The 26076-nt window shown below is 44.3% G+C and overlaps 2 protein-coding genes across 3 annotated transcripts; both read left to right on the top strand.

Annotated features, from left to right (window-relative positions):
* Positions 1–1530: 1530 nt before the first annotated feature.
* eif4a1a (eukaryotic translation initiation factor 4A1A) lies at positions 1531–7507 on the top strand. Of its 2 annotated transcripts, XR_013936246.1 has the most exons (12): positions 1531–1647; positions 2984–3026; positions 3131–3263; positions 3482–3621; positions 3730–3898; positions 4310–4419; positions 4496–4639; positions 4719–4856; positions 4935–5024; positions 5677–5756; positions 6053–6490; positions 6571–7507. XR_013936246.1 is itself a non-coding variant. In XM_080486292.1 (11 exons), the coding sequence occupies exons 1-11, from the start codon at positions 1625–1627 to the stop codon at positions 6195–6197; spliced, it is 1215 nt and encodes a 404-aa protein (XP_080342418.1). In that variant the 5' UTR covers positions 1531–1624; the 3' UTR covers positions 6198–7507. The 2 variants fall into 2 exon arrangements, 1 of the variants encoding a protein (XP_080342418.1); XM_080486292.1 differs by having other exon boundaries at positions 6053–7507.
* Positions 7508–19483: 11976 nt separating this feature from the next.
* sox19b (SRY-box transcription factor 19b) lies at positions 19484–26052 on the top strand. The gene is made up of 2 exons (XM_080485876.1): positions 19484–20716; positions 23795–26052. Exons 1-2 carry the CDS (start codon positions 20058–20060, stop codon positions 24054–24056), a joined length of 921 nt encoding a protein of 306 aa, XP_080342002.1. The 5' UTR covers positions 19484–20057; the 3' UTR covers positions 24057–26052.
* Positions 26053–26076: the final 24 nt, after the last annotated feature.

The raw sequence follows: 26076 nt of genomic DNA, 5'->3' as shown, positions 1-26076 counted from the left end.
TCTGTGTTGTCCCGATTTCAAAAGTTCTGCATTTATTTTGTGGGAAGGAAAACAAAAGTCAGGCACAAAGTGTCTAACTGAATGAGCCCACAACTATAAAATCCACCAGGTTTTCTGACTACATATGTGCTGCTTTCACATTGAAAATACTGAATGTAAATGAGAAGTTACTGACTTTAAACATTAAAACTTGTTTCAGATGTACCACACAAACTGAAACCGTTTAAGTCTTTTTGCATGAAAAACCATACATTTGAATCTAATTCCACAATTATTGTTGCTTTTGAGTGAAGTGAAGTTTCATGAGTTGGTTTTGTGGGACAGCAGGAATACACAAGGAATCCAGTTCAGGTCTCACTGCAGAGGATCCAGGGACACGGTTTCACCTGGAGACAGAAACCTCTTTTATCCTCAATTTGATTTATTGAAATTTCACAGGTGAAATTGTAGTTCTACTGGTCAGTTGTGGTAATTTCTTCATTTTTTTTTTAAGATAGAACAAAAACAACAAACAAAAAGAAAACAAGCATAATCAGACACAATTGTTTACAAAAAGAAGTGAAAAGATTGAAGAGTAGATAAGTAAGTAAAAGACAAACAAGCAAAAGACAACATCCAAATCCATCCCTGTCCCTCAGACAAACATCACACATACACTCATTCATATGGGGGAGGGGTTGGGGGTCTCAGAGTTGTCATTGGCAGCTCAACCAGCTCAATTCCTTGTCAGATTCTATGTCAATGCTGAATGAGTTCCTGTAATCAATAAAATGGTGCCACATTTTGTAGGTTTTCAAGGAACCCCAAAGAGAGAATCTGAACCTCTCAAGCTTGATGCAGTTTATGATTTCATGTAACCATCTATTAGGTGTGGAGGATGAGCCTTCTGTAAAGTAGGGTCATGATAACTAAAGCTTTATTCGATGAGTTCGGCATGTTACTGTTTCGCAGGACTACGAAAAGGGCCGCAGAAACTTTTGCTTCAGAATTTAAACCTCTGATAGTTCAAGAGGAGTCGGCTTAAGGCCGTACATGGTGGCGTTTACTTTAAGTGAACTCTGTCTAAATAACATGTTTTAATCGTTTCTGTCCATTTGATGAAGGTATATTATTACAGCTCGTGCTCTTTTGACAGTGTAACTCGTTTTATATTTGGTAAAGTTCAAAACATTTCTGAGTGGCCCTAATCCTCCTGTGGGCATTGACGTGTATCTGATTAAATGTTGCTGCTTTTAACACCTCGGAGGGTGAGAGATGGACGGAAATACGGTTGAGGATGTAAAATCGGCAGTGGAGTTCAGTCTTTTGTCCGCGTTTTCTAATGGCTGTCTGGAGGGTTGACGATAGAATCCAGGTTGTCCCGTTCGCAAGGAGCTTGGTTGCTCATATGCTCTTGCAGTAAAAGACAGAGACCGCCCGCCTGGTTTGCCGATGGTGACCTAAACGCGCACTCCTCCCCAAATCGTGACCCGCCCATTTTCTCTGACGAATCTAACTACCCAATCAGAGGCCACCTTGGGCGGGACTTCTGATAAATGACGGTGGTGTGTTGCAATAAGAACACTTTATTTTGTGTTGTCACCGTATAAAAGACATTTTTGCCGCAGCCTCTTTCTTTGGAAATATGTCGGCTGAATATGATAACAGGTAAGGAAAACCGCGGATGGACCTGGGTAGAATTACGATGTTTCAGGCTAAATATTGTAACTTCGACAACATTGCGAGATGTAAAGATATTTTAAAAAACTAATGTCCGCCTTGTGCTCGTCGACGTACAGCGGAACATCGCGTTACTTTGCTGGTTAAGTAACGGACAGGCCTGTGGCTCGGCAGTCGGATATTAAAATCTCAAACCAATTGTACAGTGAATCGTTCACGTAAAAGGTGAATCCAGATGACTATTTTGGTAGTTTGTTCCTGTGAGTGTTCGAGTGTTGGTTGAGATCCCCGGTCTGGATCAGGACCGGCGACCGGCGGAGCACGTGAGCGGAGCTGGTCTGGGCCTTCATCAGGTCTCATTAAACGTTCGGTCGGTTTTATCCGAACATAAATGCACTGTAATGAGCTTATTTTGGCTTCATGTAGGCACCGGCTACTACAGTACGTCAAGTCGTGTAGGGTTAAGCACCTTTTAGACAAAGCTATTAGCGTTTTTTTCTTTTGTCCCTTAAACGCACATGGTCGTCGTTATGTCTGCCTGAACAATGTCTCGGACGGATGCGTTACCAGCCGATTCCTGTCGTCGTGGGTTATACATATTCTGCCATAGTCAAACAACCGAGCAGTGGTCAGGTAATGTGTGGGGGACAAGTTGATGAGTTAGACCGGCTATCGGTGCTGGAAGGCCGCGTGGAAGGACCGCGGCCTGGTTAGGCTGTTAGCAGGCCGCGGCTAAGGGGGCGGTTAAACGCCCATTTCTTCCACAAAACCTTCCGCCAGGGTGTAAGAGTCTAGTTAGGGGCTGTTTGTCCGGCTGACGCCAGACTATGGGTCAAACACTGTGATTATAATGGGTTGCGGGTGCGTGGAGCCGATACGGAACATTTCTCCGGCTCACGGAAGAACGACCATCTTGGATATGTTGAGCAAAAAATGGCGGACAGCGAAAAGGCGTTAGCACCGAAGAAAAGGCCCGGATGGAGCGGCTCGAGGCCTTCGCGGAGTTAAGATCAGCAAGCCACTGGTCGATAGCTGTACAAAATTCACGAGCGATGTGCCTTTATCCTCTAAAAACTCCCTCTTAAAAGTCTCTTACTCCTTGACACGCTATCTTTATACGTTCTCTAATCAAAGGTCAGAAGTGTAAACGGGGATAGAAAAAAGGACAAGGCCTTTAAAACGACTCGAATCAATTAATCTGACATCATATTGTTCCAATATTTACCTTTTAAATCTATTAGGATTGCCCACATGGTCTTTTCCTGAGAAGAAATTGTCACTGAAGGAGTTGTCCAGTAAAATGTTTTCATTGTTTTGTCCACAGAGACAATGGCCCTGAGGGCATGGAGCCAGATGGGATCATTGAGGTAAGAGTTGTTTTGTCATCATTGAGTTACCTGGCTGTCTGCCGAAATGATACACAGCCATTAATTATAACATTAATGTTTGTCCTCGTGCCTTCGTTCTTCAGAGCAACTGGAACCAGATCGTGGACAGTTTTGATGAGATGAACCTGCGCGAGGCTCTGCTCAGGGGAATTTATGCCTACGGTTTTGAGAAGCCTTCTGCTATCCAGCAACGAGCCATTATCCCTTGTATCAAGGGTGAGTACCTGTCAACATACTTTTGACATTAATGGCCGTTGAATCTAAACTTCCTAAGTAACAAGAAATGCTAAATTCCCTGATAGTCATTCATCCTGTAAAAAATATTGCTTTACACTCAACCGTAAATGGAGCTTTCTCGAGGTATCAAAACTTTATCCTGCATTTCATTTGATGTTGACCCTCTGTCGCTGAACTACTATCATATTGTCTTGCAGGTTACGATGTGATCGCTCAGGCCCAGTCTGGCACTGGGAAGACTGCCACTTTTGCCATTTCTATCCTTCAGCAGATTGATGTGGAGCTGAAAGCCACTCAGGCTCTCGTCCTGGCTCCCACCAGGGAGCTGGCTCAGCAGGTATGCTGCATGTGCAGGTTAATGGAAACAGTTGTGTAATGAGGTTTTAAATGGTCTTCAGGGCCCCTCAATAAATGGTTCTAAGTTGTATTCTTCCTTTCACTCCAGATCCAGAAGGTGGTCCTGGCCCTGGGTGACTACATGGGAGCCAATTGCTACGCCTGCATTGGAGGAACTAACATCCGCAATGAGGTCCAGAAGCTGCAGGCTGAGGCTCCTCACATCGTGGTGGGAACTCCTGGCCGTGTCTTCGACATGTTAACTCGCAAAAACATCTGTAAGTCCTCAGTCACTGACACTGTCCTGAAGACACACGCACACTGGACTCTACTCATTCTCACCTCAGCCAAGTAGTGGGCGTGTTTAGTGTGGCTCATATGCTCCTGCTGTATCATGATGAAACCCATGCGTGTCAGCTGACTTTGGAGGTTACTGTTGTGCTGCTGCTCTGGACGGCGTTCTGTCGGCTTGAGTCTGCAGTACAACAGAGGTCCAGAGACATGATCATACATTTGCTTTTTCTGAATACAGCAGCCGTCATCACAGTGATGGTCGGTCTCATCAAAGTACTACAAAAGAAAATGAACATTCTTTTAAGAGTCTTGATCACGTTATGTCATCTGGTTTGGATGGGCTAGGATACTGACGAGTGCAAGATTGAAACAGCTATATTTCTTTATCCCCACAGCATCAAAGAACATCAAAATATTTGTGCTGGATGAGGCTGATGAGATGCTCAGTAGGGGATTTAAGGATCAGATCTACGAAATCTTCCAGAAACTGTCAAGCAACACACAGGTCAGTGTCCCCAGCACATCAGTGAAGGTAATCAACAGAACAATAGCAGAGGCTGACCCTCTTTATAACCTTTTAGGTTGTCCTCCTGTCAGCCACCATGCCTGCTGATGTTTTGGAGGTCACAAAGAAGTTCATGCGTGAGCCTGTCCGAATTCTTGTGAAAAAGGAGGAGCTGACCCTGGAGGGTATCCGTCAGTTCTACATCAATGTGGAGAAAGAGGTGATGCATTGTTCATCTAGTACAGTGTGATTACACCTTTGGTAGCAGACCTGTGTTAACGGTATCTGAACCTCATCAGGAGTGGAAGCTGGACACACTCTGTGATCTGTATGAAACCCTCACCATAACACAAGCCGTCATCTTCATCAACACAAGGAGGAAAGTGGACTGGCTCACTGAGAAGATGCATGCCAGGGATTTCACTGTGTCTGCCCTGGTAAGAACATCCACAAGTCACACTGGCAACTCTTGATGGTTTTTCTTTTCTCCTGTGTAACTGGCGCTTGTCTTTTAGCACGGTGACATGGACCAGAAAGAGAGAGACTTGATCATGAGGGAGTTCCGCTCTGGCTCCAGTCGAGTCCTCATCACCACTGACCTGCTGGTACGTCTGCCAACAGCCTGCCGAGCTCACACTTGGATACTCTATTGAACCAGTAGAGACAAACTATCTCCACAGCCCGGGTTCCAAAACTGTCAAGCTAAAGGATTTGGGTGTTTTTTTTTTTTTTAATGTTCTTGTAAGAATTGTTGGAAAGTAGCACAGCACATGACAATGTAGGAACGGATCCATGTTCAACGGTAGTGTAGCTGACTTATACAATGCTTCAGCGTTGAGTTTATTCTGAAGGCCGCACAAATTGTCCAGCTGAGGATTTGATGGGCTTTTACATCTGAATTTTACATTTAAATTACTCTCCTTGATCTTTTTAAAACTTAATTTAGCTTAGTAATTGTTAAAATCCAGTGTGTATCTACGTGGCTGAACTGAAGAGGATTTGAAATGAACATGTTCACCTTTCAAATCTCTTGGCTTTGTGTGTTTGACCCCCCTGAATGTCCAAAGTTCCCTCTCCTTCCATCTTCTGTGTTGCTGAAGGATTGAAAGTTCTTTGGTACATAATCTGATCTGTCCTCCACTGTAGCTGGGCTCCCGTCCCTGACTCACAACTTATTGGCAGATGACATTAATCGCGTGGTTAAATGTTTCAGACTTATGTTCACGTGTAGCAGTAACTGACGCCGTTTCTCCTCAGGCCAGAGGTATTGATGTCCAGCAGGTGTCTCTAGTCATCAACTACGACCTGCCGACCAACAGAGAAAACTACATTCACAGGTAAAAAATGCTTTTCACCAACCTTCAGCCTAGAATGACAAAGCTGCTTGTTGGGGGTCCTTTCAGGCCGAGAACTTTGTCTTTGTAATGGATCTGTTGATTTAGAAAGTAGGAGTAAGATGTTCAACACTTCTGGGATAAGTTTATTCAGCTGCACCAACTCCTGATTGAGAAATGCTGCCGTTCAGATTGCAATTGGTTTTGTTAAAGAGCTGAATATGATGAATCAGTCACCGGCCCACCTCTGGTGTGTAAATCCTCCGAACTGACTCGCGTCCTTCTTCTTGCTCCCTCAGGATTGGACGAGGTGGGCGTTTCGGCAGGAAAGGAGTGGCCATCAACATGGTGACGGAGGATGACAAGAGAACCCTGAGGGACATTGAGACTTTCTACAACACCACCATTGAGGAGATGCCCATGAACGTGGCCGATCTGATCTAGAAAAATTAAAAATGCCCGTCGTCCACCCCAACCCACTTATTTTAGAAGTCAAAATCTTGTTTCTTATATGATCCGCATTCTAAAACCTTCCTTTGCTAAATTCCAACATGACTTGCCCTTCTCCATCAAGACTTTGGAAATAGTTGTGTTTTTTTTTTTTTTTTTGTCTATAATGGAAGGATAACATACTCATCTGCCTGCCGTAGTCTTGTCTCATGTTGGCTCCCAAATTCTGCCAGCAGCTCACTCCTCCCCTGAATCCCAGCCACATCTCCAGAAGCTCATTTTGATGGGTAAACACACCAAAAGACAGAAGCTGATTTGTACTCTTAACAGTAAACCCAGACCTAACTCCACTGATCTGATCCTGCAGCGTTAACACTGACGGAGCTTCTGAGATGTGTGGCTGTGGATTGCACAGCGCCACCTGCTGGTTGACTGAGTGGTTGGGACTGCAGTTCACTTTGGATTTCAACTCAACTGTTGATAAAAATGAAATGGAAGAGCTGCGGTGGACCACGTCAGTATTTAAACAGCCTTGGTGTGCCCATCCAGCCTTCCACACAACTCCATGTTCAGAACAGCAGTCTGGGGGTCCTAGAGTTCACTGGGCAATTCAATAAAAGACCTGTACAGTAAACTCCGTCATGAATGAGTGGTTTACCGTCTTGATCCTTTCACTGCTGTTTACTTATCTTTCTGTGGCTGTTGTACTGTCGGCGTCCTTTACTCGTACAATGGTGCTGTTGTCTTGAGGTGAGTGGTTTGGGGGGCTGAGACGGTGAGTTCTGGAAGGCTTGGCCTCCTGGCCTAGACTTCCTGCTGGGATGTTCCTCCTTGTACCTTCATTGGGATTTCTGACTAGGTGGTCACATTTTGTAACTACATCACCAAGATGGTGGGGGTTGGGGTGGTATCTGACGTAAATGGACCAAACTACAAGTGAGTATAGAGAGATTATACCCCTCTCTCCACTCCCAAATTTCACTCTGAGAATTAAATGCCTGTTATTGGCGAGTTGGTATCTGCTATTTTTTAAATGACTTTCTGGATTCATTCTTTTCTGACAGAAATCAAGTTTTCTACATTGGATTCTGTATAGTATTTATTTTAATGGTCTTTAAAATAAAGGTTTCTGGTTTTTAACAGTGTAAACTGGCCTCTGCATTGAGTAGTTTGGTGAGGGGCTCAGACTGGTGGATGTGTGGCTATTCTGGAGTCGTTCAGGAGGCGCCTGCAGCTTGACTTGTCTTTACAGCATTCGAGCATGTCATTACTGGTTGTCTTTCCACAATAAACATTTAGTTGTATGTTTGTGTCATGTCGATTAAGTCAGTGATTAGTGATCCCCCCCCCCACACACACACGAGGTTATTTGGGTGGAAGACATTTGTGTCTCAGTTTTGAGGTGTACTCAAAGATGGACTAGTTGGAATTTGTTCAAGTTTTCACTTGTGAAATATGAATGACTCTATGAACAAAATGGTTGTTACTTTGTAATGCCGCTGACGTCACGGTACAACTAAGTGCGTTTACACAGATATGAACAGTAGAGGTCGCCCTCAGGTGAACTGCTCCTGAGCTTGGGGTCTCAGAAAATGCCCCCTTGTGTTTCGGTTTGAATGAAAGACTTTCAGAGGAGATGAAAACTAATAAAATGTGATAAACACATGAGACCATGAAAACCTTCAAATGAGCAGGCGGAGCAGACAAACCGCTCTGATGTTCTCGTAATCTGAGATGGGTTCTAAATTTCCGTTTTTCTATTTACATTATTCTGAATGTCATAAATATCAAACAAAATGTTTTGAAATTACTCTGAAATAAACAGTTTGATTTTAAAAATCGCAGACACACTTCAGTTTCAATATTATCCTGTGTGTGTGTGTTTGTGGCAATAGTGACTGGTCCGTGTGGATATCTAGAGGGTATAGAACCATTTAAAATATTTCTTTGTATGTGTAGAACCGTCTGAGTTACTTCCTGCAGGATGAGTTCGATGTTTGAAGGTGATGATGATGATGATGAGAGTTGATGAAGGGCAGACGTTCCAGGTCGGATTCCAGATTGAATGGAGGATTTTCAGAGTACAGTTTTTCCTTGATGCTGTACATGTGGATCCAGTCAGCAATAGTGATCATAGTGTGATAGAGAGAGATAGAGAAATGTTCTTCTCCATGATAGTGGTTTTCTGCTCAGTTTAGTTCTGGATGGGTTGTTTGGTGGCTGAAGGCAGGATTACTGAAGCAACACATTTTTTGGAGTTGGAGGGTAAATTACTCAGTTTTGGGTGTTTCTAGTGTTTCTTATTTAATCCCATGTTTTGTTTTTCTAGTAGAATGTGGAGTGTGGAGTGTGTTGGGACCACAGAAAACAGATGATCTGTTCCTGGAAGTGTTGTCAGGTTCATTGTAGGGAGAATCATTTTAAGTCAGGGTTCATTGGTTCATCTCTTTATTATATTCTGTTCATGAATTTCTTACCCATCCATCTATTTCACTGATATCTTCACATGAGAAACAGCAAAGCCTCAATCAGGATCAGCCAATGTCTCAAGAAGAAACCTGAATCTGATGTCATCTCAGCAGGCGGGCTGGATGATTCCCTTTAAGCCACAAGTCATCAAGGTCCAAGGCTCCTCCTGCAGAGAGTGTGTCATCATATACAAGCTTAATCTAACATGAAGGTCATACGGTTCTGGTTCATTCCGGGAGACCCACTGCAGAACATCGAGGAGGTAGATGAGGGAAGAATCCTGGCAAAGCAGGAATCCATCATGGACAATGTCTCCCATCCCCTCCACCACACTGTGGGAGCATTAACGAGCTCCTTTAGTGGCAGACTGTTGCAGCCACCATCCAGGAGGGGGCGACCGCAGGTCGTTCATACCTGCTGCTGTGAGTCTGTTCGACAGCAGGAACCGTCTAAATACCACGGTCCTCACGCTGTTGCAGCAACCGTCCAGGAAATATTAATACTACTATGAGTATTTTCCCCCATACCTTTCCCTCCTGTGTTTCCATGTCCATATATGAATATATATTTATCTGATTATTCATTTAAATACATAGTCTACTCTTTTGTGTGCAACTGTCCCGTCTGTCTTTAAGTATTTTTGCAATGTTGAGCAGCTGTGATGACTGAATTTCCCCATGTGGGATTAATAAAGTCTCATCTTTTCTTATATTGATTTGAATCAGTTCAGTTTCAGTCCACCAGGAGGAGACATTGTTCAATTTTATGTAATTACAACATTACCATGCAAGAGCAGAGGAACACACACACACACACACACACACACACACACACACACACACACACACACACACACACACACACACACACACACACACACACACACACACACACACACACACACACACACACACACACACACACACACACACACACACACAATTTCAAACATTAGCACACATGAATAATGCTGGGTGAGATTACTCCTCCAAATCAGAATCTAAAACATGGGTGGGCAACATTTTTAGCTCGGGGCCCACCCTGACTTGCCAGCACCTGATGCATACGTATCACATAAAAACATAGAAAAGGCATTACAGTGTTAATGCTTAAATTCACTTTTAGTAGGAGTGGGAAGAGTGTTGTTATTCACCCTTTTTTGCCAGTGCCAAGAAGTCTGGTGGTAGTTTTGTCGGGGTAATTCTCAGAACAGATCTGAGGTGTTCATCACTCATCTGGGGTCTGTGCGGTGCTTTGTTGATGCTCATCACACCAAATGCCCGTTCACACACACACACACACACACACACACACACACACACACACACACACACACACACACACACACACACACACACACACACACACACACACACACACACACACACACACACACACACACACACACACACACACACACACACACACACACACACGTAGAGCCAAACAACACCATCATCCTCTGTGCCATCTTCTGGATGTTTGGAAATTTGGCTGCACTCATCCAGTCTAAGACAGTTAAACTTCTACTTTAAGACGGTGTCACACTAATCATCACTTAGTTCCAACTGCAACTGCTGTGGCGTCATTTCAGGATCTTGTGTGAAGGGACATGAGATCAGCTGAAGTGACTTTTCAATCTTTCCAAAATCAGAGAACCGGCAGAATTCTCCATGCAGGTCGTCCAGGGATTTCCTGTATTTGTTCACGTGTGGAGGGGCTTCTTTCAGCGTAGCCACTGTGAGGAAAAGAGCGAATGACTTGTTGGACATTTGCCTTGTGACTAAAGCGAGCTTGGTATTGGAGGCTCTGATGTTTGTGTTCATTTCATGCACAAACTGTTCTTTTCCTTTGTAGCTTCACGTTCAGCTCATTCATGTGTGTCAGTATGTCCACAGCAAAAGCTAAATCACAAAGCCAATCTATGTCACTGAACTCAAGAAAATCGTCAGTTTTCTCTTGAGCCCAAAAAATGAGATTATCTCCTGTTTGAGCTCGCACACTCGCTGACACACTTTCCCCAAACATTAGAGTGGTAGGAAGAAGAAACTTATAACTAATTAATAAGTAACTAAGAAACCGATGATGCTGCAGTCTCTTCGCTTAAATAAAGTTAATGAGTTTGACCACTGGCTTCATTACGTGGTCCAGCTGCAATACAGATTCACAGTGTTTCCTGGTGGGTTATGCAAGGTACCAAAATGACCTCCTGCCCAGGATTGTCCTCTTTCACCTTCTCCTGGATTCTTTTGAGCAGCCCGACATTTTGTCAAATCAGATTTGGCTCAAGTCATCTGTGGTAACATTGGCGAGTGTACTCCAACTTAGCTGGTGCCTCTCGATGACTCCCGACACATTGCTAAACAAGCTCTGTCCTGGGTTTTCCACTTGAGGGATTCCACGGCCAAAAACCTTACACTTATCTCAATACTGTCATTAATCCCTCTGATAAAAACTAAAAGCTGTGCAGTGTCCTTTAGGTCATTACTTTCGTCAAGTGCCAATGAATATAATGTAAATAACTCCCTCACCCTCACCCTCACCCTCACCCTCACCCTCACCCTCACCCTAACCCTAACCCTCACCCTCACCCTAACCCTAACCCTAACCATAACCCTAAGTCTTTATCAATTAGCTCAACACAGTGAGTCACTGTCCTGCATGATAAACTTTTTTTTTTTTAATTTGTTCTTGATTTCAGGACACAAGAAACCAGCTGTCTCTACTATTCACTCTTTAGCCACGTTTCCGCTGCACAGAAAGTGCAGGGATTGAACGGGATGGTCCGGTACGGTGGTTCAGGTTTCCACCACAAGAGTTGTGGCGGGTACTGAAATAACCGCTCCAGAGTTTGATGCTTTTCCGTTGCACTTCCGTCGGGGTACTCAGGACAACAGAACGGGTCTGATTTTGATGATCCGTCTGGTGATTGGTCAGAGATTGACTACACGCCCTCAATGTTTTAAAATGTCGGCTGTATGAATCCTCTGTTGTTAACATATTCAGCACTGTTTTAAAAAAACTTTTTTTGGGGCACAACTTTCACGTTGGTCCCCAAAGGGCAGATGTGAGGCAGGGACTGAGACCAGGACTTGGGAGCAGGTGCTACAGCCGTAACCAAACCGGGATCAGAGCTTGGAGACGAGGACGTCTGTCGGCAGCTCGGAGCAGCTCCGGTGCATTACCAAGTCCACTTGTTGCGTCACGTTGCGTCGCTGGCCGGTGCTCCATTACGTGGACCGGCGCGTGTCAGCACACACTGGCCGGCTCCGGAACTCCGGTTCTCCAGCCAGCGGCTCCAGACATGATGTGATGCAATGCAACAATCAGACTCGGAGCGCATCCGCACATGGTGTGCCGGAGCACCGGAGCACCGGAGCACCGGAGCACCAGGACATCAGCGCTGCTCCAAGCCCTGAGCCCCGGTGTCCGTTCTTGCATCACGTCCACGCTCTCGGCCCCAACAAGGAGGTTACGGCTGTCACATCGCCGGTGACGTGACAGCGGTGTTGCGCCGGCGCCGACCGGCTTTGAGCTGGCAGAGCGTGCTCCGGTGTCACTTTGCTGGGGCGACTCACCAGGGTTAGCCGGTGTTGTGCCAAAAAGTGATTCCTGTCCCTGGGAGTGGCTTTTATCAGGATTTACAGCCATAGCGTAAAAATATACTAAACTGTATCACATATATATATTAATAATATGAAGCGATATAAAAAGTATAATTTCTTTATTTTGCATGTAACCCATTGGTGAATCATCTCAAAGGCAGTTTGATTTACAAGTGCAAACAAAGAAAACAGAGAACTCAAACACATAAACACTATAAACAACAATAATTGACACGTAAATGACATGCAAGATGATGCTATGAGCCTCAAATCATTCCTTGTTAAATCGTCTTTTTGTTTTGTACACAAGAATCATGAGACTTTCCCAGTTGTTACCGTGTTCATACAGTTTTGTATATTTGTATGTTATGGCTGTAAATCCTGTTAAAAGCAGCTGGAACAGAACGGAGGTCTCCAGGGACAGCCAGTTAGTGTGCGCTTCCATGGATGGGAATCACTTTTTGGCACCAGCCAGCATTCGCGCTCTCGGAACCAACACAAAGTTGTAGCTGCAGCTCTGTGTCTACAAAAAAGAAATTAACAAAACAACTAGTGCAAAGCAGAGTCAACAACTACAGAGGTTTCATAAGGTCCAGATCGTATTTAGTTGTCCATTTCTGTTACCATTTTTTTCTGGACTATAAGTCGCACCTTTTTTCATAGTTGGGCTGGTCCTGCGACTTGTACTCAAAGGACAAGGTCAAATGAATGCAGTTATGATTATAATATGATTAAATTTGGGCAATTCTGTACCAATCTTTAGTGGGCTGGATTAAAAATACCAACCGGCCAGATGTGGCCCGCGAGCCATAGTTTTGCCCACCCAAAGAATAAAATCTTAAATAACAAAGATGCCATGAAGAGGAACACTTGTAGATATTTCAGCCCATCTGAGGGGGCTTTTCCACCAGAAAGAACCAGGGGCTGGGTTCGGAGAACAAAAAAAACTAAATGCGTGGGAGATACTAAGTTGCTCCCTCAAGTTAATAATACGAGGGAACGAGATAATTGAATCCGCGATGGTGGAGCCGTCAGTCAGCTGCGTCGGACCTTCTGGTGTCAGAAGGTCTGGAGACCTGGAGTCTCCTCCTGTTGCTGCCTTGACTGGGGGGGAACACTCAAAGAGAGAGAGAAGAGAGAAGAGAAGAGAAGAGAAGAGAGAGAAGAGAAGAGAAGAGAAGAGAGAGAAGAGAGAAGATTGAGGGGAGAGAGAGGCTGTTATTAGATTAAACCAGCCTGAGCAGCTCTATCTAGACAGTGACATGAAGCAGGAACATAAATTAACAAAGAAGCAACAACAAAAGAAAAACATGATTTTGAAATTTGAACGAATGATGGTAGAAAACAAGAAACATCAGTAACATATCTCATTGACGAGGAGTGGAAATATGTTTGTGTGTGTGCGTGTGTGTGTGTGTGTGTGTGTGTGTGTGTGTGTGTGTGTGTGTGTGTGTGTGTGTGTGTGTGTGTGTGGTTTGTCCACTGGGTGTGGCCAGAACTGTTGTGGGGGGACCTGTAGCGACACCTCGGGGCCCGAGGCCATCAGGGGCACCACCCCCTGGCGGCCCTCCAGACCCGGGGAGGCCCCAGCGAACCACCCCATAGAGCCACGCCTCCACCCAGAAAGCACCAGATGGAGAGTGCAGAGAGGACCCCCCCAGGCAAGAAGAGCCCACCAGAGAAGGATAAAGGGCACAGGGCCCCAGGCCCCGAACCAAGCCGCCAAGCCGAGACCTACCGGAGCAGGGCCCCCGGGCCGAGCGGGCCGAGAGCCCCCCCAATCCCCACGGCAAAGCCCGCCGCACCCCCGGGAGCCGCACCCGTCCCCCCCAACCCGGCAGGGCAAAGAAGGTGTCGGATATATAATTTAGAAGCAGTTTTCCATTGTCGTTTTCTTTCCCACTTTTCATGGTGACATCATTGTAACTAACTTCCAGGTCTTGTATCACGTTATGACTGCAGGCTGAGGTCTGCATGAGACAGCGTTACTCTATGAGATGCTCCAATATTATTTTCTACCCACAGAACTTTATAATGAAGAGATACTTTTTTTTCATAACAAAAACAAAGTACATACTAGTGCAGCGTTCTATCATTCTACACCTCCATTCCTCCATGTTGAAGCGTTTGATTCAGACACTTCCATAAATAAAGTGAAAGGAGCAGAAATTCACTGTGTAATGTTGAAAAATAAGACCCAAGCTCATTCATTTGTTGTTATTATTTAATTTTTTTCTCTATGGCCACACCGGCCCTCCGGACTGAAGCAAGAGGGATGTGAAAAAAAACCAATAGAGATACGAGGAGACTCAATGTTTTCTTTCTTCTGTCTTTGGTCTGCATCCGAGGTTCAGGCCAAACTAGATGGACGGACCTGGACTAAACTGATGAATATTGTCCGTATCCTCCTTCCTGTAGGTGCGCTGCCAGCGCTACGTTGGTGAAATCAGTGATGTACGACGTTTTGGAGTGACGCATTGACGTGTTTCTCACTTGGCTCTGCTGACAATGGAAAAAAGAACCAGTTCTTTGGCGGTGTTCATTTAAGAACCGGCCCTGAACTAGAGCCTGGTTCTTTTTGGTGAAAAAGTCCTATCAGAGGAATGATTGTAGGACAGCTCGTCCGCAGACAGCACCCTCAGATCCAATCCTTCAAATCAATAATGCTGAAAAACCATGTCCATGTTAACATGTCGGATGGCGGGATTCCGACATGTCAACGAGGACCTGAACGTATCACTCAAAGCCGTCATCTGTGAAGCTGCATTTTAACTTTTCGGCTTATTTGTTTTAGGAAATACATTTCTGAAAAGTTTGCGCTCTGGGCAGCTGCCAATGTTTATGTTTTTGTGTCGAATATACTTAATAATCCTTCCAAATGTGTCAAATATACTTTGAAATACAATCCTTCAAATCAATAATGCCGACAAAAATAGTCGTGGACAAGTTGTCCGGAATCGAGGGGATGAGATGTCCGGGTTTGCAGTTTTGTGGACGAGTTGTCCAAGGACAAGTTGTCCATTCACAGAGAGAAATTGGACAGTCCAGTCTTTGAGATATATTTCAAATATAATGAGTTATTGTTTATCTTCAAATGTTATGGAGGCTTTTTGTAATAACAAGAAAATGATCGTTCAAGGCTGGAGTTTCTCTTTCTGTCTCTTCCTCTGTCTGCACAAACCAACTGAGACAATAAAGCAGAATCATAAATGCAAGCGAGAAAAAATCTAAAAGGTGAAGGTACAAGAGACAAATGTGAAACAATCAAAGCCAGCTGTATGTTTCACACAGAAAACTAAATGTTTCCCTTCAATATCCTGAATTAAAGTTTTCTGCTTCAGATGCGTTTCAGGCATTTTAACCCCTCAAGCCGTCCCCGAGTCTCAATGTGACGTCCAGCATGTTTCGACTCTCAGCGTTTTTTCCTCCTCAGCCTTGGTGGCCCGTATTCCAAAAGCCCTTTTCTGAGGTGAAGATACCCCATGCCCATCCCCCAGTTGCCCTCATATACACATACACAGTGTGGTTGCCCAATCCACCCCCTGTTGAGTGGTGGATGGTGGGGCTGAGGGACGGCAGGGTGGGGTGGGTGGATTATGCGAGTGTGAGGCTCGTAAAAGGCCTGCCATGGTCTTTCTCTGTGTGACGGATGGCTGGGAGGCTGAACAGGCCTGCTTTGCATGAGAAGAGAAGCCAGCAGAGGGAAGAATAGAGGCCTATTCAAAGAGGCCTGTCACCCAAAACCACCCTCCTGCACCAAACCCTGACACCCCAACCCTTCATCATCCATCCTTTCCCTTCATCGTTACGTCCCTCCTTCTCCTCTCTTGTTCTCCCTCTCCATTGCTTCTCTTTTCGCCTTCATTTTGCAGGCTTTCATTTGCCCGTTTTCACTAGTTTTTTCTCACCCTTTAATCTACACCCCACCCCCACTCCGCCGTCCTTCTTACTTCTTATTTCATCCCAATTAATTTCTGTTCATTCAGATTTCCCTTCCTTTCCATCAAGCTGTTTTTCCTTCCCTGAGTTCCATAACATTGGATCCTCTCATTATTATTTTGTGTGTATGGTGAAAGGAAAGCCATAATGAAAATGTCATGGTCAAAGCTCTTTAATGCTAAAAGAAGTCATGTGACTTGATGCACTGACATGCTGACTGAGTCCACGTTTGAATCAGCGGGAGACATTATAGCATAATTAGGGACAGAGTTAAAGACGTATACATCAGCTTTTAACAACTAGAAAGCAGGAAGGCACTAGAGCAGCTCCTCAAACTTTACATGGATCAGACAGCAGACATGCTGAGGAGACTCTCAATGGTTAAAGTCCTCTGGTGGCTGTCCTCTCACATCTTCATCTTCCACCATGTTCAGCAGATACCTAACGAAACAGAGAACATGCTGAAGATCAATACTTCAGTCTGTTTCCCAGCAGAAAGGTATGGAGCAGTGCCTTTTAGCAGGACAATGAGCTGAGATTTATCCTAATTTGCTGCAACCTCGGCTCCACAGACAGTCTGTTATTTTGTGTTCAGTGCATGAAGCTCATCAGCATCATCTGACCGGCCATGAAATACTTCATATCACCATTCCCAACATCGAAGTTAAGCAGAAACCAGGCAGGTTACAAAATCACACACACACACACACACACACACACACACACACACACACACACACACACACACACACACACACACACACACACACACACACACACACACACACACACACACACACACACACACACACACACACACACACACACACACACAGATTGTCCAATACACAGCACTTTAATGAGCTCTCGATCCCACACAGCTTTCTAGAGTTGACTGTTTCAGGGAATATATAAAAACTATAAGTTATAATCACGTATTTGAAAAGGAAATAGGAAGCTTGGCACACAAAGGACTCACTGGCGATAAACAGAAGGACAGACAACATATAAAAACACCTGACAGGACAAACACTGTGTCAACGTCACTGATCACAGCTGGAAGGACAAGGAGTTACACCAACCAGCAGGAAAGTGGAGATGAACGATGGAAAAGTAACCCCAAAGCAAACATTTAACGTGAGACTACAAAAACAGAGATATCAATATTCTGGTATGAGTCTGCACAGTGGTGCAGTGGTTTACACTCCAGGCTCACAGTGAGCGGTAACAGGTTGGAGTCAGAGCCAGGGCTTCCTGTGTGTGTGTGTGTGTGTGTGTGTGTGTGTGTGTGTGTGTGTGTGTGTGTGTGTGTGTGTGTGTGTGTGTGTGTGTGTGTGTGTGTGTGTGTGTGTGTGTGTGTGAGACTAATTGCGAATTGTGTGTCTCCAGTCTGCTGTTTCATCTCCATGACAACACGGTGAGGAATCTCTTGCAGAACTTTCCTCTGTGGCGCTCAGCCGCTCGGAGGCTGCAGGGTGGTGGGATGATTGTCTTCGGCCTCACACACTCTTTTCTCGGTCAGACGGAGTCAGTGTGTCCGTTTGTGGCTGCAGTGTTTTTTCTGCCTTATCAATTTAATTAGAGGTGAAGACAAAGGAAACGTTCATGTCACTGAATGTTTCTGGCAGGATGCTGAGAGCAGGTCCTCCCTTCATCTTCCCATTGTAGCTCCCAGCTCCTCTTCTCTTCAGCTCGGATTGTCAAAACTATTTCAGTTTTCATATTGTAAGATTCTTGTACAAAGCCGCGATGTCTTTTTGTGGGTTTGTGTTTTCTGAGTGTCTTTATGTACTTTTAACATCAGCAGAACCACAGATAAAACAGCCAAAAAGAAAATTGTAATATTTACTGAAAGTCATCTGTTGAACCTGGTGATGAGTACTAATACTGAGTTTGAACCTTTCACTAATCGTGTAAGAATAAAGTGATGCAGCACTACAGGATATAGTGATCAAAAGTAAGTCCTTCATCTGATAAGAAACTAAATGAATGAAACGAGTTTCTACTGAGTCTTTTCTTTATGTGGATTTAATTCTGGTTTAGTTACCAAGACGAGACTTTGGAAACTCAACGTTCCTCAGCTGAAGTGAAAGGCAGTGTGTCGGAAAGTCAGATTTTTCTGGATCAACTTTGTTTACATTCTTTACATGGGTTATTTGGACCTTTAGCTGGGAGGTTTTGCTCTGCAATCGAATAAAAATAACAGGAAAATGTTTATTTCCATAGAAATTAGTGACATTTCGGCTGAGCCTTTACAGAGGAGCCACATTGACCTTCATGTGATGTCACATCTTCACCTCAGAGCTTAAGTCTTTCATTATTTCCCTGCTTTATTTATTAATCTCAACCTAATGTGGTCTCTTAAACACTTCCAGCACATTGCAGGTTCAACATGTTGGTCCCAACAAAGTCGAGTGCATTGCTCCCGTGGCGTGCTCTCATTTTCAAGCATGGGGGTCACACCTCTGGCCCACAGGACAAGAGCGACACACAGGACATATTTTGGACCAAATTGGAAACTATGAAAATATATATGTTTAGCATTTATTCCTTAGTGTCTGATTTGTGTCTTATTTATTCCAGTTGTGACTGCAATGTTTCAGAGGAATATCAGACGGACACATCTGGCCTTTAAAGCTGCTGCCTTGTTAAAACGACGCAATGGGAGGGCGGGAGTGAGAACATACAGACTGTAGGGATCAATTGAAAGGAGACTCGGTGCTTTGTATCAACATGTTGAGATTGCGTCTAGAAACCAAGGAACACAAACTAATTTTGAAAAAAAGAAAAAAAAAAAGAAAGGTCCCACAAATGTCTCCCTTGATTTGACTTTGAGCTTCGTTTGTCTTTCTTAGAAAAGAAACACCATTTTCACTTTGATGGTCCAGCATTGATACTAATGCTACCAATACTAATGCTGTAAAGTAGTGAGCTTTGGCACTGGATCTCTAATCTCTCGGCTCAGGCCAGCAGATGAATAAAAACAGCAGAAGAATAAAAACTGCTGAACTAAAGCTGCAGACAGGACTGGGACAGTTTATCTCAAACTGGTGATGTGAAGCTGTGAAGGTGCTGTCATATGAAAACACACAGGAGCTTCGAGTCCGAACGTGTTTCTGCTGCGCACACACACACACACACACACACACACACACACACACACACACACACACACACACACACACACACACACACACACACACACACACACACACACACACACACAAATAAATAAATAAATAACTGTGTGTGTGTGTGTGTGTGTGTGTGTGGGGTGTGTGTGTGTGTGGAAAGAACCAGGTCTGATAGATAGATAGATAGATAGATAGATAGATAGATAGATAGATAGATAGATAGATAGATAGATAGATTCACACTCTCCGTCATCAACAAGTGTCTGGCGCTCAGCTCAGTCAGGACTCTTTCACTTGCTAATTCACGCGCACAGACGGGTCCTCTCATTGGTTGGTGGGGGCGCTGCGGGGGCTTGGGGGAGGTTTGGGGGCTTTGGGGTGAGGAGCCGGGTGAGTTTGAGTTCGCTGGCCGGCTGACAACAAGTGGTTTGGAGCAGGGAAATGTTTCAGAGTGGAGCAGCAGCTGCGCTGAATAGACCTGTCCTGTGCGTCACGGCGCACTTTTAACTCCACCAAACTCCTCCAGCCTTTCAGTCCCACGCTCTGTCGCGTCTCCGGGCGTGTCTGAGGTAATTACCCCGGGCCTGCTGCTTCTGGATCACCGGTTAGACCAGTAGAGGAACCTGGCCCAAAGTCGCCAGGTGGACGGCGTTTCTCCGCTCAAACTTCTAGCGTGACTCTTCTCAACTTCTCCACATATTTCCAACATGTACAGCATGATGGAACACGAGCTGAAGCCCACCGGCCAGCCCCCTTCTCATCAGACCACCCAGGGAATGTCACCGGTGGCCGGTAACATGACCGGGAGCATGGGCAGCAACGGGAGCTCTCATCCCAGCTCCAAGACGGCGTGCGCACCTGGAGCGGACCCCATGGACAAGGTGAAGCGGCCCATGAACGCCTTCATGGTGTGGTCCCGGGGACAGAGACGCAAGATGGCCCAAGAAAACCCCAAAATGCACAACTCTGAGATCAGCAAGCGGCTGGGAGCGGAGTGGAAACTGCTGACGGATGCGGAGAAGCGGCCCTTCATCGACGAGGCCAAGAGGCTCCGCGCGGTGCACATGAAGGAGTACCCCGACTACAAGTACAAGCCTCGCCGCAAGACCAAGCCCCTGATCAAGAAAGACCCCCAGGTGGGCAAGTACCCGCTGTCTGCGGGCAACCTGCTGGCGGCCGCGGCTCAGGGCCAAGGGGGCAGCCCGCGGATGGAGAGCTACGGCTGGGGCCCCACCGGAGGCTACGCCAGCATGCAGGGCGAGGCGCTGGGCTACACGCAGCAGCTGCACCGGTACGACCTGTCCGCGCTGCAGTACCCGCCTGCCATGACGGCGCAGACGTACATGAACGGAGCCAACTCGTACAGGTGAGCCCGGGACCCCGGGTCCTTAACGTTTTCTTTAAAGCATCATCACAAAGTATGTGACGGGATTTACTTCACCTGTGTGGAACTTCATGTCTCACAATGAAAAAATAAAGTTTCAATAAGAATTTACCTGTCGCATGTTCCAAAGTGTAAACAATACTGTAAGAGGAATATCGTCCACTGTGACAAGAAATGCTCTTAAAAGTACCCAAAACTCCCACCTGACTGCCTAATTCGTTACTTACCCTTCTGCCGGCAGTTTAGAGTAGGTAATCAGGATACTTAGTCTTGTAAGAGCACAGAATTTGAATGTTTCTCACAAACTTAACTTAAATTCTCTGAAGACCACGTCAGCTTTTTAAGATTAAGATAAATACACATTTTAGTGTCTCTCCATCATAACCAAGTTTTCCCAAAAGAAGGAATTTTCCTTCACATTACGTAGACATAACATAACAGAAAGAATATTACTACAAATAAATCAAGACAGGTCAGATCACAATGACTGTTTTCTTATATAAGAGAGGAAGACCACAGCCGCCAATCAGAAAAGTTTTAACTTTGAAGTGACCTCAACCTCAGTACTCCAACTCTTTCATTTTTTCTCAACAATTTTAAAGTAAAAAAACAAGACTTTTTGTCATGTTTCATTGGAATTCAGATTTATTGTGATCTTGAAAAAGATAATTAAGATTAGTTTATTCTCTATCATTTACAGTAATGTTAAAATTACACAAACTTCTCACTGGTTTTTTTTAGATTTTACTGCCAGACTTGATTATTTTTGGCCCTCAAACGTTTCTCATGTTGACTGTTGAGTCACTCTGGATGGAGTGTGAAACTATCACCATTAAAACCAAGTCACAGCCCAGATGAAGAAATAAAACCGTATTCTGCGTGTCCGTCTTACGGACACCTGCCAGTCGTTTTCCCTGCAGAGTGTCTGAAAGTGTCTGACAGTGTTGAGATGAAGTGCATTTGCTCTCATTAAATCAGGAGGGACAACAGAGTCCTGTGTGCGGCCTACTTGTTATGCATGTGACGCTTCGCTCTGGGCCTGGTCCTGCCTGGAATGTTGATCAGGATGACTTGATGGCTGGCAGGGCCGCTCTGTGTGTGGTCCTCTACCCACAATCCCCCATTCCGACCAAACCATTGTCCCCACTCACACGGAGTCTTTGCCTCCTGCCATCGGTCTCATGTCCTCAAGCTCCAAAGACGAAACACTGATAATTGCTTTGCTATGAGGACGGCAGTGGGAAATGTTTTCCAGTGACGTTCTCACTCTTTTATCTTCAAATCCAGCAGGTGTTTATATTTTTTATGTTTCCCAAGATAGTTTGAAAAAATTCTAACAACTGGCAAGTCAAACTGTCATTTTCTCTCCAAACCAATCACACATATTCAGATCTGAGACGGGACAGTCAAACTCAGACCATTTTCATCTGAAGTGGGCCAAGTCAGTAAGAAATGTTTCCCTCCGCCATTTTTAAAAATCCTCCACAAATACCACGCTCACTTCGACACGTTAAGAGAACAATTTGAGTTTTGAGGAAGAATTCGTACAATATCAACATTTTCTGTTTGTGACTTTGATGCTAATGTTGACTAAAGCCTGTTTCACCGCGTCCGTAGCCTTTAGCATGCCCTGAGCTAGGATGCTAATGCTACGTTGCTCATGTGACTGAACCAGACCCTGAAGAACTTCAAAACATCGGTTACTTTTAGTCAAATAAGAAAACATGTTTTCTTTGTGTTGTTTGGTTGTTTTTACACAGATTCATCCTGCCGGCTGGATAACAGCCTGTAATGGGCCTGAAACTACGATCAATAAAACTATAGATCATGGAGCATCAGCTCATTCACACTTTGATCAGATCTGAACTGTTCTTCATCTGTTCTCTAACTCTTCTTTATCTGTACATTAACTCTTTAACTCTCTAACTCTTCTATATTTATTCATCAACTCTTAATTATTAAGATTATTTACAATACAAATTTATAATAATCATTTATTTATTATTTACTCTTTAATTGTACTTAAACTCTTCTTTAACTTTTTTTCTCAGTTCTTTATGTCATTTATCTTTTCTTTAGAACCTCCTGGTGGACTGTTTCTCTTCACCCCAGTTTTATCTGATGTAGTGTTACGAGTTCTTTCTCCCACAGGGGAATTCTAAATGCACTAAATGCAAATGTTTATTCCAAACATGATTTTAGTGGAATTTTCTAGGCCCCCAGTAACGAAATAGATTATAAGTTTCGCGGTGTTTTCAAATCATTTAAATACTAAGAAATTAAAAAAATATATCTGATTCCTTGACAACTTGTAATTAAACGTCAGAATGGTATGCCGGAAATAGTATATGTACTGGTGGTTTGTAAGTAATCCTGTTCAGGTGAAAGAATCTCTATCTTGTGAAGTGGACTCACTTTGTATGAAGCAAACATTTAGCAGTTATGACTCAATGGGCTATAACCCGTCGTGATTAATTAGCCTCAGGGTGAGCGTGAGCGTGAGCGTGCAATGACTCATGTTCTCCACTGCACTTTGCTTCACCTGACTTATCCCACTGAACTAAAGTTGCATTGATTTAAACTAACCGAGAGAAGAGACATGACTGTGTACAAACCTCTCATTGCAAGAAAAGCCTGGTATAGCTTCTCGTCTCATTATTGACGTTGTGTGAATTGAATATAAATAGTTATGTATAAAACAACATAACTATTAAACGATATGTCAAGTATTGAACTTTATACAACTTTATTCAACTTTCAACTGTGAGTTGAAATGATGTGTTTCTGAATTTAAGTTAAATAAATGGTTGATGTTTACGTTTTAACACTGCGGGATCGTCTTCCTGGTCTTACCTGTTTGATAATAATATGTAGAATTAGATGAAGGTGACTCACAGCTGCACTGGAGCAGATGTAACTCTGGCATGTTTTTCAGGCTTCAGTGTCGGTGCCAGTATTTTTTCTGTTATGCAGAACAAACTGGTCTGTTGTCCTGGATCTCATGCAGTGTACGTCTGAAGCAATGTTTATTAAACCGAGTCCTGCTCTTTCATCTCACAGCCCCATGTCCTACAACAGCAGTCCACAGCAGCCCAGCCCGGTCACCATGTCCATGGTGAAGGCAGAACCCGTCTCCCACTCCCCTCCGACGGGGACACCAAACCACCACCGGGGTGCTTTGCAGGGGGACCTCAGGGACATGATCAGCATGTACATACCAGGACCAGGAGGGGAAGCCACCGACCCCTCCACCGCACAGAGGGGCTACACCAGTGTCCAGCAGCACTACCTCACTGGAACTGTCCCCCTCACACACATCTAGGACTGAAGGGGAGGTCACGGGTTGGACAGGGAGGACCAGAAGAGGAGGTCCAGTATCAGTGCTGGTGACGCACAAACTGGATGATCAGGAGATGGAATCGGGCGTGGAGTGTTTAGACTGGTGACAAAAGTGACTTGAAGTGACAGGAAATCAGGACTCTCCTCTGTATTCTGTCATCTCGTAGCTCCAGAAATGTCTGACACACTTCTGATTTCTTTTGTTTCATTGCGAAGAATCATTTCTACCTCTGTGGTGTCTCATCTCCACCACACAGAGCAGAGAGCTCCTCGTCCTGCACACGTCTGTCCTGAAGGCTCCAGCACCACAGCCAACTTCTGTTTATTGTGTACATATTAGGAAATGTGATTTTTTGGAGGTTAATGTCTGTTTTTTTTTTTTTTCGCGAACTGTTCTATAAGACATGAAAGGAGATTATTAGTGCTGGGTGGACCAGTCTCCCCTCTGACTCCAGTCTTCAGAGACAGGAGACCTGTGGACCCTGTCAGAGACGCTCAGTCTGTGAGAGGATATGGCTTCCATCACCTGCTGTGTTGTTCTGATGAGGCGTGTCAGTGGAGGCAAGGAGAAGAAGAAGATTCATAACTTCAAAAAGAGCTGTTTTTAAAATGAACTCTTTGTGCCTTGGCTTTGGTTTAGTTCTCTTCAGCAGACTTCACTTGACCTGTTGGATAATCTGGACAATCAGCACTGCATCTTGAGGATGGAACTGTCTGAGACTGAAGTCGCTCGGTCCTTCCCGTCCCCAGTTACACCAAATCACTGGATGACAGTTTTGGTTTTGATTTGTAGCTCTGATTCTGCTGCTAGTTAAAGTTTTCTTTGCTATATTTAGTTTTAGATGTGAAAGTTTGAACCCGTTCTCGGGTTGATGTGTTTTCCTGTCACTTTGCTTTAGGCAGACGTACAGTTTTTATTGCTTTTGGTAAGTATAATGGTTCATTTCACTGGAGGTGTTTTATTCCAAATATAACAGATTATGATTTTACCGATAGAAACTCACAAGTTCTGTCTTCCTTCAGTCAAATATCAAGGTTTAAAAGAAATGCAGTGACTATTTGTGTATTTTTCAGCAGTAAAAGCGAATGTACGAAATGAGTTTTGTATTAAACCTCGGCAGAGTTTCCAAAACTTAACCTGTAGGGAAATGTGTCAAATTAAAGTTTCTAATCCTGGTTCTCTGACAGCACTGTTGTTAATCTGTGTTTTTTTTTTAGCCAGTTGAATGCTCATAGTGCTGCTATAGACGTAAAAGGAACCTCTTCTGCAATCCTGTCACATAGGTTATTGAATGTGAAAGGTTAGACCATTCTACTAACCCAGGGCTCTCAAAGTGTGGAGCGGGCCCCTCCTGGGGGTCAGGGGGATGCCTTTTCCCAACATGATTTTATTTACCTTTTGATTGTTTAAAATAGAAGATGGAAAATGATTAATGTAGGGTAAATGTTGTAACTCTACTGAAGTGGACATTTTCATGTGTGAATGTGTTGAATGTGTCATGGAGACAAATTAGAACGATAAAATGAGCTTCAGTGAGAAAACAGGCCACAGACTGTGTATGAAGCGCTTTGCTTTATCTTCACAGCTGTCAGGAGTGTGTGTGTGTGTGTGGGGGGGGGGGGGGGGGGGGGGGGGGGTCATCCTCTACACTTCGAGATGCTCTGTACTAACTGATCATGCAGTGGAAACAGATGCCCTGTGTTTGAAAGGGAGAACAGCTCTTTTAGAGTCAAGTGTGACTGTTTACATTGCTGCTCGCTGTTTGACAATGTAACTTTTCTACTGACTTATTTTAGGAGGTTTGTTTCGTATGTAAAGGTTTAAGCTAGAGTTACTGTAAGTAGAATATGTGTAAATAGTGTACATACTGTTAGACTCTTATACTAAGAGTCTTGATTCATTTTTGAATAAAATGTTTGTTATGGCATTCATGACAATATTAATAAAAAAGTATGAATCCTTTTTCATTTATGAACTCATGTTCAGTATCAGTGTGCATTAC

This window comes from Lipophrys pholis (genome assembly GCF_963383615.2).
Source record: "Lipophrys pholis genome assembly, chromosome: 18".
Taxonomy (NCBI): Eukaryota; Metazoa; Chordata; class Actinopteri; order Blenniiformes; family Blenniidae; genus Lipophrys; species Lipophrys pholis.
The sequence above is the reverse complement of the archived record's forward strand: the minus strand, read 5'-3'. Positions and strand labels throughout refer to the sequence as shown.

Excerpts from the sequence above, each read along its gene's own strand:
- eif4a1a (XM_080486292.1), top strand. The coding sequence starts at position 1,625 with ATGTCGGCTGAATATGATAACAG. Across the intron at positions 3,622-3,729 it reads CCAGGGAGCTGGCTCAGCAG|ATCCAGAAGGTGGTCCTGGC; the intron begins GTATGCTGCATG and ends CTTTCACTCCAG. Across the intron at positions 4,640-4,718 it reads ACATCAATGTGGAGAAAGAG|GAGTGGAAGCTGGACACACT; the intron begins GTGATGCATTGT and ends GAACCTCATCAG.
- sox19b (XM_080485876.1), top strand. The coding sequence starts at position 20,058 with ATGTACAGCATGATGGAACACGAGCTGAAGCCCACCGGCCAGCCCCCT. Across the intron at positions 20,717-23,794 it reads AACGGAGCCAACTCGTACAG|CCCCATGTCCTACAACAGCA; the intron begins GTGAGCCCGGGA and ends TTCATCTCACAG.